We start from the raw sequence: 14,416 nt of genomic DNA, 5'->3' as shown, positions 1-14,416 counted from the left end.
ATAGCGCTTTGGTGCTTCGTTTTCTATGTTCACAACTCACCAACACGACCACAAGATAACTAGACATACATTCAATACACACATTTTTCTCTTCAAAGTCTCTCCATTCATGATTTTTTTTTTTTTTTTTTTTTTATGACAGTCAATTATTTTCCGTTGCATGCAGAAATTTATGTAGATTGCTTCACTGTCTTAAGTTTTATATTTATTATATGTTTTAGGGATATAGATCATCTGATCATGAATGGTAAACTTAACTGATAGAACCACATTATGATGTTTACTAAATTATGTGCTTTTGCTGTTGATACTATTCCAATTAGTTTAAATAAATGTCATGAAAATGTCTTGGGTTCTCTACAAAATATTTGTAAATGGTATGTGTTAAATATGTTGTTCAAGTCATTCAAATAATATTTACTATTGGGTAATTGTTAAGCCTAAGAAGTAGCTTTGTCAAACAGTGGACGTACCTGACTGCCCTGCCGAAGCAAGAAAACAATATATATAAAAGATGAATTTCCCCACCACATGATACGGTAAAAACTATCACCAATGGTTGTTGCTACATCTAATTGTGTAGGTATCAGTATTGGGATGAGAAATGCATTGGAAAGTGCATGGCGTAGGTAAAACTTTCGCAATCTTACTAATTCCATGGCAGAGATATGGGCCATACGCTTGAGGTGGCACATGTTACCAGTAAGGAGAATTGGTTATGGAAACTTATTAAGAGAGTGTAAATTGTTAACGGGTGGTTTTGAGGAAGTTGATATTTGCTATAGGGGTCAACAAGCAAACAAGGCAGCTCATTTGCTAACGTTTGTTTGCTGTGGTTGACAAGCAAGTATGGTTGTTCTCTCAACTATGTTTCAGTGCAAATTTTGTCATTTTGATTTTGTGAAATATTAGATGTCTTGCTTCATTTAGTAATTCCATTGCGTCAGATTTTATCTTGGTAGGTTTATAACATGATCCAACAGAATAAAATAGAAAATGTTACCACCTGTTCATCATACAAAAATGGGCTTATGCATTAAGCACTCTTCTAATGAAAAGATGCATTTGGCTCCTGTCTGAAATTCTGAATAACTCGAAGTGTCAAACAACTGATGGTAAATTGTTACCGCGTGTTCATTATACAAATGCGCTTTTGCAGTAAGTACATCAACCAAAATACTTTAGCCTGAAAATTAACAGGCCCAGACATAATAAGTTTTAAAATAGCAGGCCCAACGGTCGGGCTGCATGGCTAGTTTGTTTAAGGTTGTTGGATGTCGCCATAAGTAGGGATGTCAATGGTATTGAACCAAACCGATAAAAAAAAAAGTTTGGGTTTTGGAAATTTAATTTGCCCTCCATCAAATCAAATCGATAAGATATTGGTTTGGTTTCGGATTTGCCCTCCACCGAACCGATACGATGGTATTTGAGTAATATGTATGATTAATTTTGTATAGGTTTTATCAAGTATGTGTCTAAAATTAATTAATTTGATTTAGGATTTAATTGATTTTATAGTTTTCAGTTCGGTTTATAATATTTCTTATCTGTTTGATTTTGGTTTCCGTTTTGGTTTGTAATATATATATCAGTTCAGTTTGGTTTCGGGTACCCAATTATCTTATCAATTCGGTTTTGGATTTTTCAGAATCCAACTCAAACTCAAACCTAGCCATAAGGTAATTGTGCTAGAAGCTTTTTTTTTCTTGTATATCATTTATTAGGCATGCTTTTGGCAATAGAAGAATCTTGTGTGAGAGGTTGTTATGTTGATGGATCCTTGCAAACTAGCTCTCCAACCGCTCTCTTGTGCTAGCCAAACACATGGTATATAGTTGCCACATACTATCCAGATGGAGGACCACACAAGCATCCTATTAAAGCATACCATACTATGGGGAAACCATAACGAGATTTTTTTTGCGTTCTTAACAAAAGTTTACTCTACCCAGAGTCTACAACTCACCCTTCCTTCTCCAAGTCTTTTTCTTAGTTTCTTCTCCACTTTCATGGTGATTTAAGCAACATCCACTATACATCAAAGCCAATTAAGTCCTTGTCCACAGTACTATCTATCAGCTAATCAAGTACTAATTTTACTTTTTGCGACTCAATTTTGATCTTGAAACCCAAAATTTCACTTTGCAACTTACATTTCAGTGTATAAAAACCTAATTTTACTTTGGGACAAAAATATTTCAATTTTCAAACCGCAACTAACAAGAACACAAATTTCTTTTGATAAATTAAAGTTCGAAAATGTAGTATCAATCAATATACAACACTTTTTATACACTGACATTCATCTATCCACAAATTTACTTATGACTATATTTTTAGTAGTTTTCATACTTCCTGCCATAGATAACATCTCTGCAAAAAATTGGCCTATTTGGAAATTTCTAAAGATGTAAAAAGGGTTGCAAAATTTTAAATCCTAACCGTTAAAATAAACATGCATTTTCAAATCAACTTTTAAAAGGGGTAGAGATTTTCAAATGTTTTGAAAATTTTGTGGATATGAACTTTATTGGGGTAAGATCGAGCTATAAAAAGGTGTTGTATAAATTGTTATATAAAAGAGTAGTTTTACTTAGACTCCTTTAATAACTCCCTTGGGACTCCTGTAAAGGTTGGGTTTGGTACAACCTTACAAATGTGGGCTGATTGGGAGAGAATGGTTTTGTGGATTGGATTTGGACCGAGTTCGTGTGTGTGAATTGCCTACGTATTAAGTTCTCACTCTCGGGGGAGAGACTTGAATCAGGTAAGACGTAGTTCCTCTTCTCTTTATATAGGCAAGATGCCCGCGTTTCCTCTTCTCCCATGTCAGGTCAAGTTCAGGACTTTAGGCCATTTAATGACTCATGATGGCAAGTCGTGGCGAGTAATAGGGTGCACACCTGGAGCTTCGATCTTGATGATGACAGTTGTGGCATCCGTTACTAGCCGTTACCGCGTGAACAAGCATGGACCTTTTGGAGGTTGCTAATGGTCAAACTAGTAGGACGATCTCTCTATAGAGATCGACTGCTTGGTTCGATATGCTGGGGAGCGATCTGGACTGTACGTGTTATAATCAAGCGACCTGAAAGAGTACTTGGTACAGATTGGTTAGTAGTTTCATTTGTGCTGGGCACGTGTATAATATCCATAGGATTTGGGTATTAATCCCTCACACAGCCCCCGCTCAGCAGATCATTGTAGGGCGTTCATAGCGATCTGGTGAGAGTTTTAAGATAGCACGTGAGGAGCACATCCGAAAGGATTTTTGAAAAAAGGAATAGTAACCGCTTCAGTTCCCTGGATGGGTGTAAATAACCCGAGATTACCAAAAACAGCTTAGTAGAAGACGTGTCGTTATAGGGTTTGGTGTCATGATTGCTTGTATTGGGAATCAAAAGGGTGTCGTATTGAATACACTTTGGATAACTAAAAGGTTCACTTTGAGCATATCTCCCTACCATTTGCACCATTCCTTTTTAGCATGGTTTAGAGAGTAACAGGTTAGTTATTCACTATTTTCTTTCTCTATATCATTGTTTAGATATCATTTGTTGGTAGATAGGTGATAAGCACCCAAAAGTGTATTATGAAACCCCGTTGAGACATATAAATTTGGTTAACTATGTGTTTAATAATCATGAAATAAATATGTTTTCATACTTTTGCAGGTATTCGCAGCAAACATGGAAATATGGTTTAAACCTGAAATAAAGCACGAGGAACGACATATATATGAATTCTTCCAAATCCGCACAGAAGCATCAAACTTCCGAAGCTCCTACCTCTTGAACCAGGACTCCGAATGCGACAAGTGAGCTGCTCAGACAATCAGGGCGATGAACTCTACGCATAGGCGGGAAGTTGTAAAATTGCCCAAAGACCGGACCGCCACTAGACTACACATAGGACCCACTATGCGGGCCTACAAGATTGGATGAGTCATCAATCATGGAACATGTCAAGACAAAAATAACAAATTATTGGTGCAAAGTTGACACCTTGCATGTAATTAATTAGATTAGGTGTTAATAGTGAAAAAAGGCAAGGTGTCACTTTGTTTTAATGTGGTGGATAAAAATGAAGTAAATGTGGTTTGATGTTTCACATGGGAGGAAATGAGATGTCTCTCAAATGGAGAAGAAAACAAAACAAGGGGGGACACTCCATTTACTCCCTTGACTTATTTTCCTTACCTTGTATTATTTTAGTTCCTTAGCTATTTTTAGTTTTTAGTTTTAGTTTTTGTAAGAAAGTTTGTAATAGTTTTAATGGAGGAAACATTTGTTTTCTTCTAGAAAATAAAAATCAAGTGAGTTTGATTGTTTATCTTCTTCCTCTTCTCTCTCTTTTTGTTTTTCTAGTTGTAATTTCCTTGTCCCATGGATCATGAGCTAACTTCCCTTTTGGGGAGTTAATCCAATTCATGTGAGGGAAAAACAATTGTTGTTGGTTTGGTAGGTTATTAAGAAGAACAACTAGCTCTACATCCTATCCCAAAATGATAGTTGGTGTAGTGTCTAGTTAGGAATCAAAGCAATGAGCTTAGAGATAAGTCATTGCTTGGTTCCACTTGCTAGCATGTATGAGCTCTTAAGTGAGTTGTACATACTAGGGATAAAGTTTTCTTCCATTAAGGGCTTGTCTATGAGTCTAGGAAGAATCAATAAACTTTTCAAATCAACAACTAAATGTTAGTTTCACATGAGGAGGATTAGCTCTCCACTTTTCTTTCTTTAGTAATTTGTTTTTTGTATTAAGTGCATGATTTCAAACTTTAATGTTTTTCTTAATGTTGTGTAGGAAAGAAACCTAGCATTAGTAATATAACCTTACTCATTAGTTTCCTAAGAGTAACAAACAATTTGTAGTTGTCATAGACTTTAGGTTGGTTCGAATCCTTACTTTAGCTCTACGAAAACGAAAATCGTGAGTAAGGAACTTTGAGTTGCTTTTTTACCAAATTAGAGATTCTAATCTCTAACATAAGGAAAAGCTAATATCAATAGGTCGTTGGTGGTCTTGTAAAGCTTGTATTTTTAGAAAGGATGTCTGATTTCGAGGATACCCGCTCTGATGATCTTGAGAGGTTGCTAAGGTCTGAAGGGGCAGAGGTTTTTGGGTTCGTCGTTGCTATTTCTAGTAGTGACGACGTAGAGGAGGGTTCTTCGTCTAGTAGCTTGCCATGTAGGTCTGTAAATAGAAGTGCACTGAGAAGTTTTGGAGATTTGAGGGAGAAGTTTAGCATAAACATACCCGAATTGGAAATACACGATTTGGGTGGTGTAGATAATATGTTAGCAATAGTTTTGTTCCTATGTAAGTGAGTCACCTTATACAAAGCTACTACCGTCAATTGACATATTATGTGGAGCATGCCTTAGTCAACCGGAGAGCTCAAAGGTTGGAACTACTACTTGCAGAGAGACCCTCCAGAGACGTTGAACTACTAAAGCGTGCTAATTGATATCGGCATCCTAGCAATAAACTGCATGTCGAACCTCCATTTGTGGTATGTCATGCCTACCTACTCTAGTGGTTCGGACGTTTAGATAACTTTTTCTAGGAGATAGTCGACCTCTTATAGTTTTTCAGCTATGATCGGCTACACCAACATTATTTTTCTTCATATCTTCGATGAGTCCAGATAATTTCTTCTAGGAGAGAGCCGACCTCTTATAGCCTTTCGGCTATGATCGGCTACACCAACATTATTTTTCTTCATATCTTTGATAAGTCCAAATAATTTCTTCTAGGAGAGAGCCGACATCTTATGGCCTTTCGACTATAATTGGCTACACAACATTATTTTTCTTCATATCTTCGATGAGTTGTCTGCCACTCCATTGAGTGATTGGCTGCAAAGTTAGCAGAAGAGTTTCTAGACTCACTCACAATCACATTCGAAATTGAGGGTCGTCGGAACTGCCTACTCATATTGTAGTTTTGTTTGTGAGCAACCTTCTTTAATAGACTCACACGATTTCTTTTGGAGCGTGAGCAAGTGCTTTTATTCTTTGATTGGCTATACGAGGATCCAACAACGTCCAAACGATCCCAAATACATCTTTCCTTACGTGTTGGTTTCGTTGGTTCCAAATTAACTTCAAGTTGTTGTCGTAGTTGTCTCCTGAGATGGTTGTTTCCGTTTTCCAATCTCTAGAGATGACGATTGACCAGAGTTGTTGGATCCGCAATGTGGATATTCACTCTCTCAATTGCATTAGATGATTGTTGGGAACCATTGATGTTTTTGGAGACGTGGGAATATCTATTAGCTTTTGAATTTGAAAGTTGAACGGGAGGATGGTCCTCTCCATTAGGTTGAGTGTTTGATGATGTCATTGACATCACTACTAAAAATAAGGCTTTTTGCTGCGGCCGTCGGCCGTGGCCAAAAGTACCCAAAACCGCCACAAAATGCATTTTGCCGCGGCAAAACTTCTTGCCACGCCCGAGGCACTATTTGGTGTCGCAAAATGTCTTTTGCCACGGAAAAGGTGCACCCGCGGCTAAAAGTAATCTCTTGCCACAGGAGAGTTACCGAGGCTAAATGTTTTTTGAATTATAAAAAAATAAAAAATAAAAGAAAATCAAAATATGTGTTGCCACGGTTTGGCCGCGACAAAAAATTTGAAAATTTTGAATTTGCCAAAACTTTTCAAATATCTTTAGCTACGGGGGTGGCTGCCACAAAAAGTTTGAAAATTTTGAATTTGCCAAAACTATTCAAATATCTTTAGCTGCGAGGGTGGCTGCCACAAAAAAATTCTCCAGTAGACTCTACAACTACATCTCGCTGCAGCCATGGCCGTTGCTAAATGTGGTTTTTTTAAGGGCACCTATTTTCAATTTTGCACCTGTTCAAATCACTTCAATTTGAACCTATATCTCAACAAGCTTCATAAATAAATAATAAGAAACATACTTAATTAACCAAATATCGACAAAAACAAATAAATAATATTCATCGTCAAATTCATTACATCACGTTAAACTTGGCCAATACCATAATCCAAAAACCTTCACAAGTTTCCAATCTACAAAAGAATTTACAAGTTTCAAATCTACAAAAGAAATTATTGCTAGTCCAATATAATGGCCGCTTCCAATACACAAAAACAAAAAACTTTAACATTGCTCCAATGATGCCTATCCAACCAAATTCAAGTATGCAAAAAACGCGGGTCATCAATTCCAATACTAGTATTCATCTTGTTCATCTCTACAAAAAAGATAAAAATGTTAAACCCTAAAAATAGAGTTTATATAAAAGCAGCCATGTAAATGTGGACAACACCAAAAGTAGATGAAAATCTAAAAGAATGTAAATAAAGTGCATATATAGTAAAAATTTCGATAGAGTCTCTTCTGTACTATCAACATTTCATAAACATAAAACTTGTCATAACTTGAAAATTTAATAAGAATACATCCAAACAAAATATAAAATCTCATACCTCAGTCGTAAATTCAACTACTAAAAGATATACTGATTCGTAGAACCAGCTACTTAACCATCTTGACCAATGCCAGTTAAATCAAGTAACCAATCCTCGAATAAGAAGAAAACTATAAATATACAAACACTATTCCAAAAACCCTAATACACGACTTATACAGTGCAACTAACATACATACATCTCCACGTTATCACCAGAACAATCTCAACAAAACCATCAACCATGATGTGTCGGTTTTATCATCTAGTGAGGTTGTTTTGGTAATCCAAATCCGACACAACAAAATCACTTGATGTGTCGGTTTTTGTTAAACTTATTGTGTCAGCGGTACTTATGTCGGTTTCAAATTCATTCCAAAACTGACACAATTGACTTGTGTCACTTTTAAAATGACATAACAAGCCTTTTTTTTTTAGAAGTGAACACAAAGAATTAGAGGAAGCTCATTTTTACCTTATTAATTCTTTAAACATCATCTATGTATTACTTTTAATACTATCGATCAATACCAACAAGGAGTGGATGAGTCTTTAAGACTATTAATCTACATACTTTAAAAAATCTAAGGGTTCATAGACTATTAAAACTTGCAACTTGGAGAAGGATCTAGTGGTCATGGCTATGGTGGTATTGCAATAGATGAGAATGGGGAAGTTAATTAATGCAGATAGATCTCTTACACATGCTAGTCACCATACTAATCCTAAGCATACAAGAAAACTGCCGAATTAGTCTTAGGTAAATTCAGGGTTATTACATTTACCTTAAGCGTGTTCCATAGCCATAATTTATCATTTCCACTTTGTTGCTCCCAATATTTAGTCCAATCAAATCGATGTGATGACGTCATCAATACTCCCATAGATTCTGCAAACAAGTGCTAACTAACACACAACAAATACATAACCAAACATATAAGAGAATCCTCCTTAATACATAAGAAGCCTAATTAACATTGAAATCTATCAAGAATGAAAAGTCACTAAAATAAAATAAAATAGGAAAAAGGCATCCGTTTCTTGAAGACCTACCTATGCTAATCGTACTTAACGGGGAGTATGATTACAACAACATAACACAAGCATTTAACATATTTTACTATCTCAGCCCAAGCATGTTAAACTTAATAACAAGTAAAAACAATGATAAAATACAATATAATATGGAAACAAATATTAAGAGTTCAAACCAAGTACACACAAATCTAGCATTGCAACTTCTCAGTGAATATAAGGAACTAATCACCCTAAAATGGTTTAGTAGTACATATCAAATAAAATGAGATGACACATATGTTGAATATCACATTAGAGCAAGCTAGACATCCCTACCAAAGCAAGCAAGCATGCTGATATCTAGTTTAGAAAATGACATGTTGAGTTTTAATACAATACATGTCCACACATTATATAACTAATCAAATGAAACAAGAAATATAATAAAATAAAAAATAAGGCCAAAAAGATACTGAAAAACTGAAAATGCTGTTCGAAAAATTGAGAGCGCAATTTTAGAAATTTCAAAGCGCGGATTTTAGAAGCTTTCAGTTGAAATTCGCCAAACCGTGGTTTTAGATCGGGAGCGATATACCTTGTACACGGTTTGTGTGATTAAGGTTACAGGGTAGTAGGAGGCACTAACAAAAGAAATACCAGGTGCAGACATTTGGAAGTGTATCATGGACTTAATTGTTACACATGAGGGCATGAGGCTCCCCAATTATCTCCCATGGCTGCCTACTTTCCTTCATAAAAAGTACCAGACCTTAAGGACTGTTCTTCGTGTTTAGTTGTTTATTGGTTCTTTGAGTGAAGTAGTAGACCGCTCTTCTACTCTTGTGTTAGGTTTTGGGGGTTCATGTTGTTGCCCTGATCTTTCTTTTATGTTTCTCTAGTTACTGCCTTATAGTTCTACCTCAAACTTCAACAAGTGTTTTATTGATAAAAATCAAAACTAAAAATATAAAAAAAGAAAAACCACTTCCAAATGATAGTCTACCTTGAATAGAAATCTCTAACATTGTATCGTAACCTACTTGAGCAATATCTAACATGGATTGTTATCAGATTCCAGAATGCAAACAAAATTCCTTCAAGTATTTAACAACATGTAACAAAAAGCAAGCTCGAAATCCCAAATGTTCCCCTTAAAACTCATTATCTAACTCTACCAAATAAGTATCTTCAATTTAGCTTTGCAGATTATTAAAGATGATTATCTTCAAACAAGGATACTTTGACAGTTAATGCCCTCTATATGGGCATGCATCTTTGTAATCTGGGCATGCTGTTGGATGGTCTGTCGCTTGTTTAAGCTAAACGATATTTTCTATCATCTTCCAATGAAAATTTCACCCTTATTCTTAGCTCAAAGTCTCGAACCATTTTGTTTTAGGGTCCTCTGCCTAACTACATAAGTGCTATTAAGATCAGAACATCAGATATAAAGACTCATGGTCATGGTCCCAAAATACTCAAGAGGCAAAAGTTTTAGAACTTTGAAAGATTGTCAGAGATCAAAATTTATCCGTATGTTTGTGTGTGAACTGTGAACCAGAAGTCTACACCTTTAGTTGAGTTACATTTTAGCCAAGATTCCCTTGTTTGGTCCTTCCAAAATCCAAACTTTAACATGGCTTAAAATCTCAAAAAACACAGTGGAATCTTTCATGCCACATCGTTCAAAACCAAACTATCAGAAAATTTTATTATTTGCTACTATGCGTCTATGCGGGGTCCCTTTTAAGTTTTAAGTGACATGTCCATCATCTACCACTCAGGCACAATATTTCGAGAACATTGGACTTTCAAAACAATCAAAGACACCAGAAGCAAATAAATGTATCACACTCTTCTACACCACTCAGTAGTACATAGGGCATTATCTTCAAACAAGGATACAACAAAACAAAAGTTGAAGAAATCAACAAAAGCATCCAAAACATTATACCTACAAGTCGATGGAGACTTAAGACATAAAATATTGAATCTCCACCTCAAATTAAATGAATTTTTAGAAGGAAAAAAAAAATACATTGAACTAAAGCTTACCAGCTGGTTGTGAATTAGTAGTAAGGAAATCTTTCGCTTTTGGTAAGGTATGAAAATGGGTTTTGAGATTTCAGTAATAGTTTAGTTTGGGAAAGAGAGAAAATATTTAGGTCGTCTATTTTGTTTGGGTTTTTGTTTTTGATTTTTTTGGGCGAAATGGGCGGGATATGGAAATAAAGGGCGGGTCAAATTTTGCCCATTTTTTTGCCTTCTAGATAAACCAATAAACTAATAGAAAAAAACATTTGGCCATGGCCAACGTTACCTCGCCACTAAAAGCTCAACATTTAGCCGCGGCCCACATAATCCCGAGGCTAGAGATGCACATTTAGCAGCGGCCCACATAATCTCGAGACTAGAAATGTACATTTAGCAGCGACCCATATAATCCCGAGGCTAGAGATGCACATTTAGCCGCAGATGGTGACAAGCCGAAGCTAGAAATAAACAACATTTTTCCTCAACTAAGTATGGCCGCTACAAAAAAGTACTTGTAACCTTCAAATCGATGGCCGCATCAAAATCATCGCCGCAAGAAGCCTTTTTTTGGTAGTGCGTAACTTTTTGCAGTTGAGGGTAGGAACATATACGACACAGATACCCACCCTCTCAGTCGCAGATGGTTGAGAATTATCGGACTTGGAAAGTGAATTCTTATTCGCAGAAGTTGAGTGCTGATGAACTTGAATGGCAATAAAAGAATTTTCACGTTGTTTGTTTCTTCTTCGTGAAGCCATTGACGTAATTTTTTTTGTGGTTGAGGTTAGGAGCACAGACGACACATATACCCACCCTCTCAGTCGTAGTTGGTTGAGAACCATCAGACTTGGAAAGTGAATTCTCATTTGCAGAAATTGAGTGCTGAACTTGAGAGGCAAGATGAGAATTTTCACCGTTGTTTGTTCTTCGTGACGTAATTAACGTAACTTTTTGTGGTTGAAGGTAGGAGCACATACAGCGCTAAATATGTTTCGCCAAGATTTGCTAAAACACACTAGTTGAGGGTTGGAAGTAATGGTTTTGGAGATGGTTTTGGAGATGGTTGTTGGGGAGAGATGAGAGTGAGCTTTTGAATTCGCTGCCTACGTACCCAATAATGAGATGTGATCAAGTCTCGACGTAGTTATGATTTTATAGATATGGTCAGTGCAGTTACTTCCCCATTCTCCATTCGTGGGATAAACTATTAGAGAACTGCCACAAAATGATGTGGTGGAAGTTATTCAAATGAATGGGTAATGTTGTGGAAGTTGTTTGACATAACACATGTGCGTAATTGATATAGATTTTATGTGGTAGGTAGGTAGGCAGGTAGTTTATGAGCATGGACTTTATTGTAGGTAGGTGGGTAGGTGGGTAGGTAGGTTTTAAGCATGAGCTCTGAGTGTGGATTTGTATTGAATTGGGCTTGGACTATATTTGTGATGGCTAATGCAGGGAATCGGGTTGGGTTTGACCCAAATCCGACCCGACCCAAATCCGAATAGCTCGGGTTCAGGTCAATTTTCATATTTGTTATTTATTCGGGTTGGGTTTGGATTCGGGTCTGTCGAGTTCGGGTTCGAATATATTTTTTGGGGTTTTTTTATTTTTTTTTAATTTTATTTTGCATTTTTTTTAGTAATGACCGGAACAGTGCACGCGTTTTTTTTTATCATTTTAAATGAATCTAAACTGAAACGGTGGATGTTTATAGTATGTATGGACTATGATACCAAATGTCCAAATTCGGATATTTTAAGATTTTGGTTTTATTAGGATTCGGATATTGTCAAAGCCAAATTTAATCGGGTTCATGATTGATGATATAACACAAGTTGTTTGGTTCTTGCCTACTCTTCTTAAAAGTTACCGACCCCAAGCGAAAACACAAAATAATCATGAAAAACTTCAAATAGAAAGAACAGGTGCAATCTTTAAAACGTTTTTTTTTTCTATCCAATGTCTGTTTTAAATGAACTAAACTGGAAACTGGTGGATGTTTATAGTATGTATGGACTATGATACCAAATGTCCAAATTCCAAAGTTGCAAAATTTGCAAAATATTACATATTTTCAAAATATTTCGACCTATTTTTGACGAAACTTAAGCAATAAAATATGCCATCTTATCCTTACGGCCATTGCCCTACATATCTTAACACTGTTTAACGAAGGGTGGTCTCTTAGTGTCAAACTGTAGATCCTACGGTTCCCATCTATTTTCCCTCTCCACTTAATTACGGCCCGTGAGATTCAACGAACTTTTTTCGGGGTATTTTGGGAACTTTCACAGGTGTTATTTACTTTGCGGGTAGTTTTGAGGGTATAGTCGTAAAAAAAAAATGTCACTCTCTCCGCCGCTCTCAATTGAAAGGTGAGTTTGAGTTAAGTGTTGATATTATGGAGTCTGTAAAAGTAAAACCTGAAGAAACAAGAAACTGGCTAGCTTTGCCTCAACAAATAACAACACTGATCTTTCAAAAGCTTGGAGTGATGGAAATCATCGCACGTGCACAATGGGTATGTTCCCCATGGCGAAAACTCGCAAAAGAACCTACACTCTATCGTTGCATGGACATGAGAAACCCATGGCAAGAAATCTGGGATATCAATGCTTATGATGATTATGCTGATTTGGCAAGGGAAGCTTTTAAGAGATGTAATGGGGACTTGGAAGAATTTTCTATGGAAAATTTTGCTACTGATGAACTTATGTACCTTGCTCGTTACGTAACATGTACGTCGTTGAGATGTCTTCGACTTGTTTGTTGTTACCAAGTTTCAGATGAGGCTTTGATGAAGCTACTTGAGAATAATCCATTTCTGGAGGAAGTTGAACTGGTAGATTGTGATTTCAAGGCGGAAACTATTGAGGATGTTGGTCGTTCTTGCCCTTTATTGAAATCATTCCGACTGAATGGCGAGGAAAAGGAAGGTTCTGGTTCTGATATTGATGACAATGATGATGTTGATGAGGAGGCATTGGCCATTGCAAACTACATGCCCAAGTTACGTCGTCTCCATCTTTCAAGAAATAAGCTGACTAATACTGGGTTGGAAGCCATTCTCAATGGATGTCCATACCTTAAATATCTTAATCTTCAAGAGTGTTTTAATATTGAGTTGAATGCGGAGTTGAGGAAAAAATATGAGAGAATCGAGAAATTAGTAGTCCCGGATGACTTGGCTGATGATTATGAGTTTGATGGAGCAGGTAAGTATCTTGGATCTAATGATGAAGATGATGCATCTGAAGTTTCAAATGAAGATTATGTGTGTGAGTTACCTGACCTTCACTCCACTAATGATAGAATCATTAGATGAAGAATGGATAGTATGAGGTTTGTTCGTTTGACTAAATATAATTCCTCGTGCAGTAGTGATGGCGTCCTATTATTATAAATGATATAGGTTTTTGAGAAATAGTATGCAGTAGTCGAAGAAGCATGAGATGATGAGAGTTAGGAATGGTTCATATGCAAATGTTAAGACTTTTGTTCTAGTGAAAGTATGTTGCCAGACTTTTTCTTTTGTCATTGAAGCATTTTCAGCTGTTTGCTTTGGATATTTGCATAGTTCATATTTTTATAGTATGCAATTAATTGTTGAGTTCACAATTGTTAGGCGATTGTTCAAGTAACCTTCATTAGGTTGTCATACTTTTTCTTAACATGTTTGAAGCAATTCTCCGATCCGTTGCTTGTTCTGGATGTCTGGATCTGAACTATTTGCCGAGTATGAAAATATCATATTCAATAGCAAAGTAGTTAGGCTTGATGCTCCCCTGGTTTACCTGTCCTTGTTTATATCCTCAAACAGTCCCGATGGTTGAAATTGTCCTGTATTCTTTCTGAATCCATGAAGAATTATGTTTAACCCTTACCTGTTATAAGTTTTCCCTATCTTCATTCCAT

The 14,416-nt window shown here is 36.2% G+C and overlaps 1 protein-coding gene and 1 long non-coding RNA gene across 2 annotated transcripts; one reads left to right on the top strand and one right to left on the bottom strand.

Moving 5' to 3' along the window:
* Nucleotides 1-6,949: 6,949 nt before the first annotated feature.
* Nucleotides 6,950-8,353, bottom strand: LOC147476063 (uncharacterized). Its single transcript, XR_015207473.1, has 2 exons — nucleotides 8,233-8,353; nucleotides 6,950-7,231 (listed from the first exon to the last, which is right to left on the bottom strand). It is a non-coding gene; the product is annotated as an uncharacterized LOC147476063 (long non-coding RNA).
* Nucleotides 8,354-12,902: 4,549 nt separating this feature from the next.
* LOC147476062 (putative F-box/LRR-repeat protein 23) lies at nucleotides 12,903-13,826 on the top strand. Its single transcript, XM_086585621.1, has one exon. The coding sequence runs from the start codon at nucleotides 12,903-12,905 to the stop codon at nucleotides 13,824-13,826; it is 924 nt and encodes a 307-aa protein (XP_086441747.1).
* The last annotated feature ends 590 nt before the right edge of the window (nucleotides 13,827-14,416 follow it).

This window comes from Coptis chinensis, chromosome 9, assembly GCF_015680905.1.
Source record: "Coptis chinensis isolate HL-2020 chromosome 9, ASM1568090v1, whole genome shotgun sequence".
NCBI lineage: Eukaryota > Viridiplantae > Streptophyta > Magnoliopsida > Ranunculales > Ranunculaceae > Coptis > Coptis chinensis.
The sequence above is the reverse complement of the archived record's forward strand: the minus strand, read 5'-3'. Positions and strand labels throughout refer to the sequence as shown.

Coding starts and splice junctions, on each gene's coding strand:
- LOC147476062 (XM_086585621.1), top strand. CDS start 12,903: ATGGAGTCTGTAAAAGTAAAACCTGAAGAAACAAGAAACTGGCTAGCT.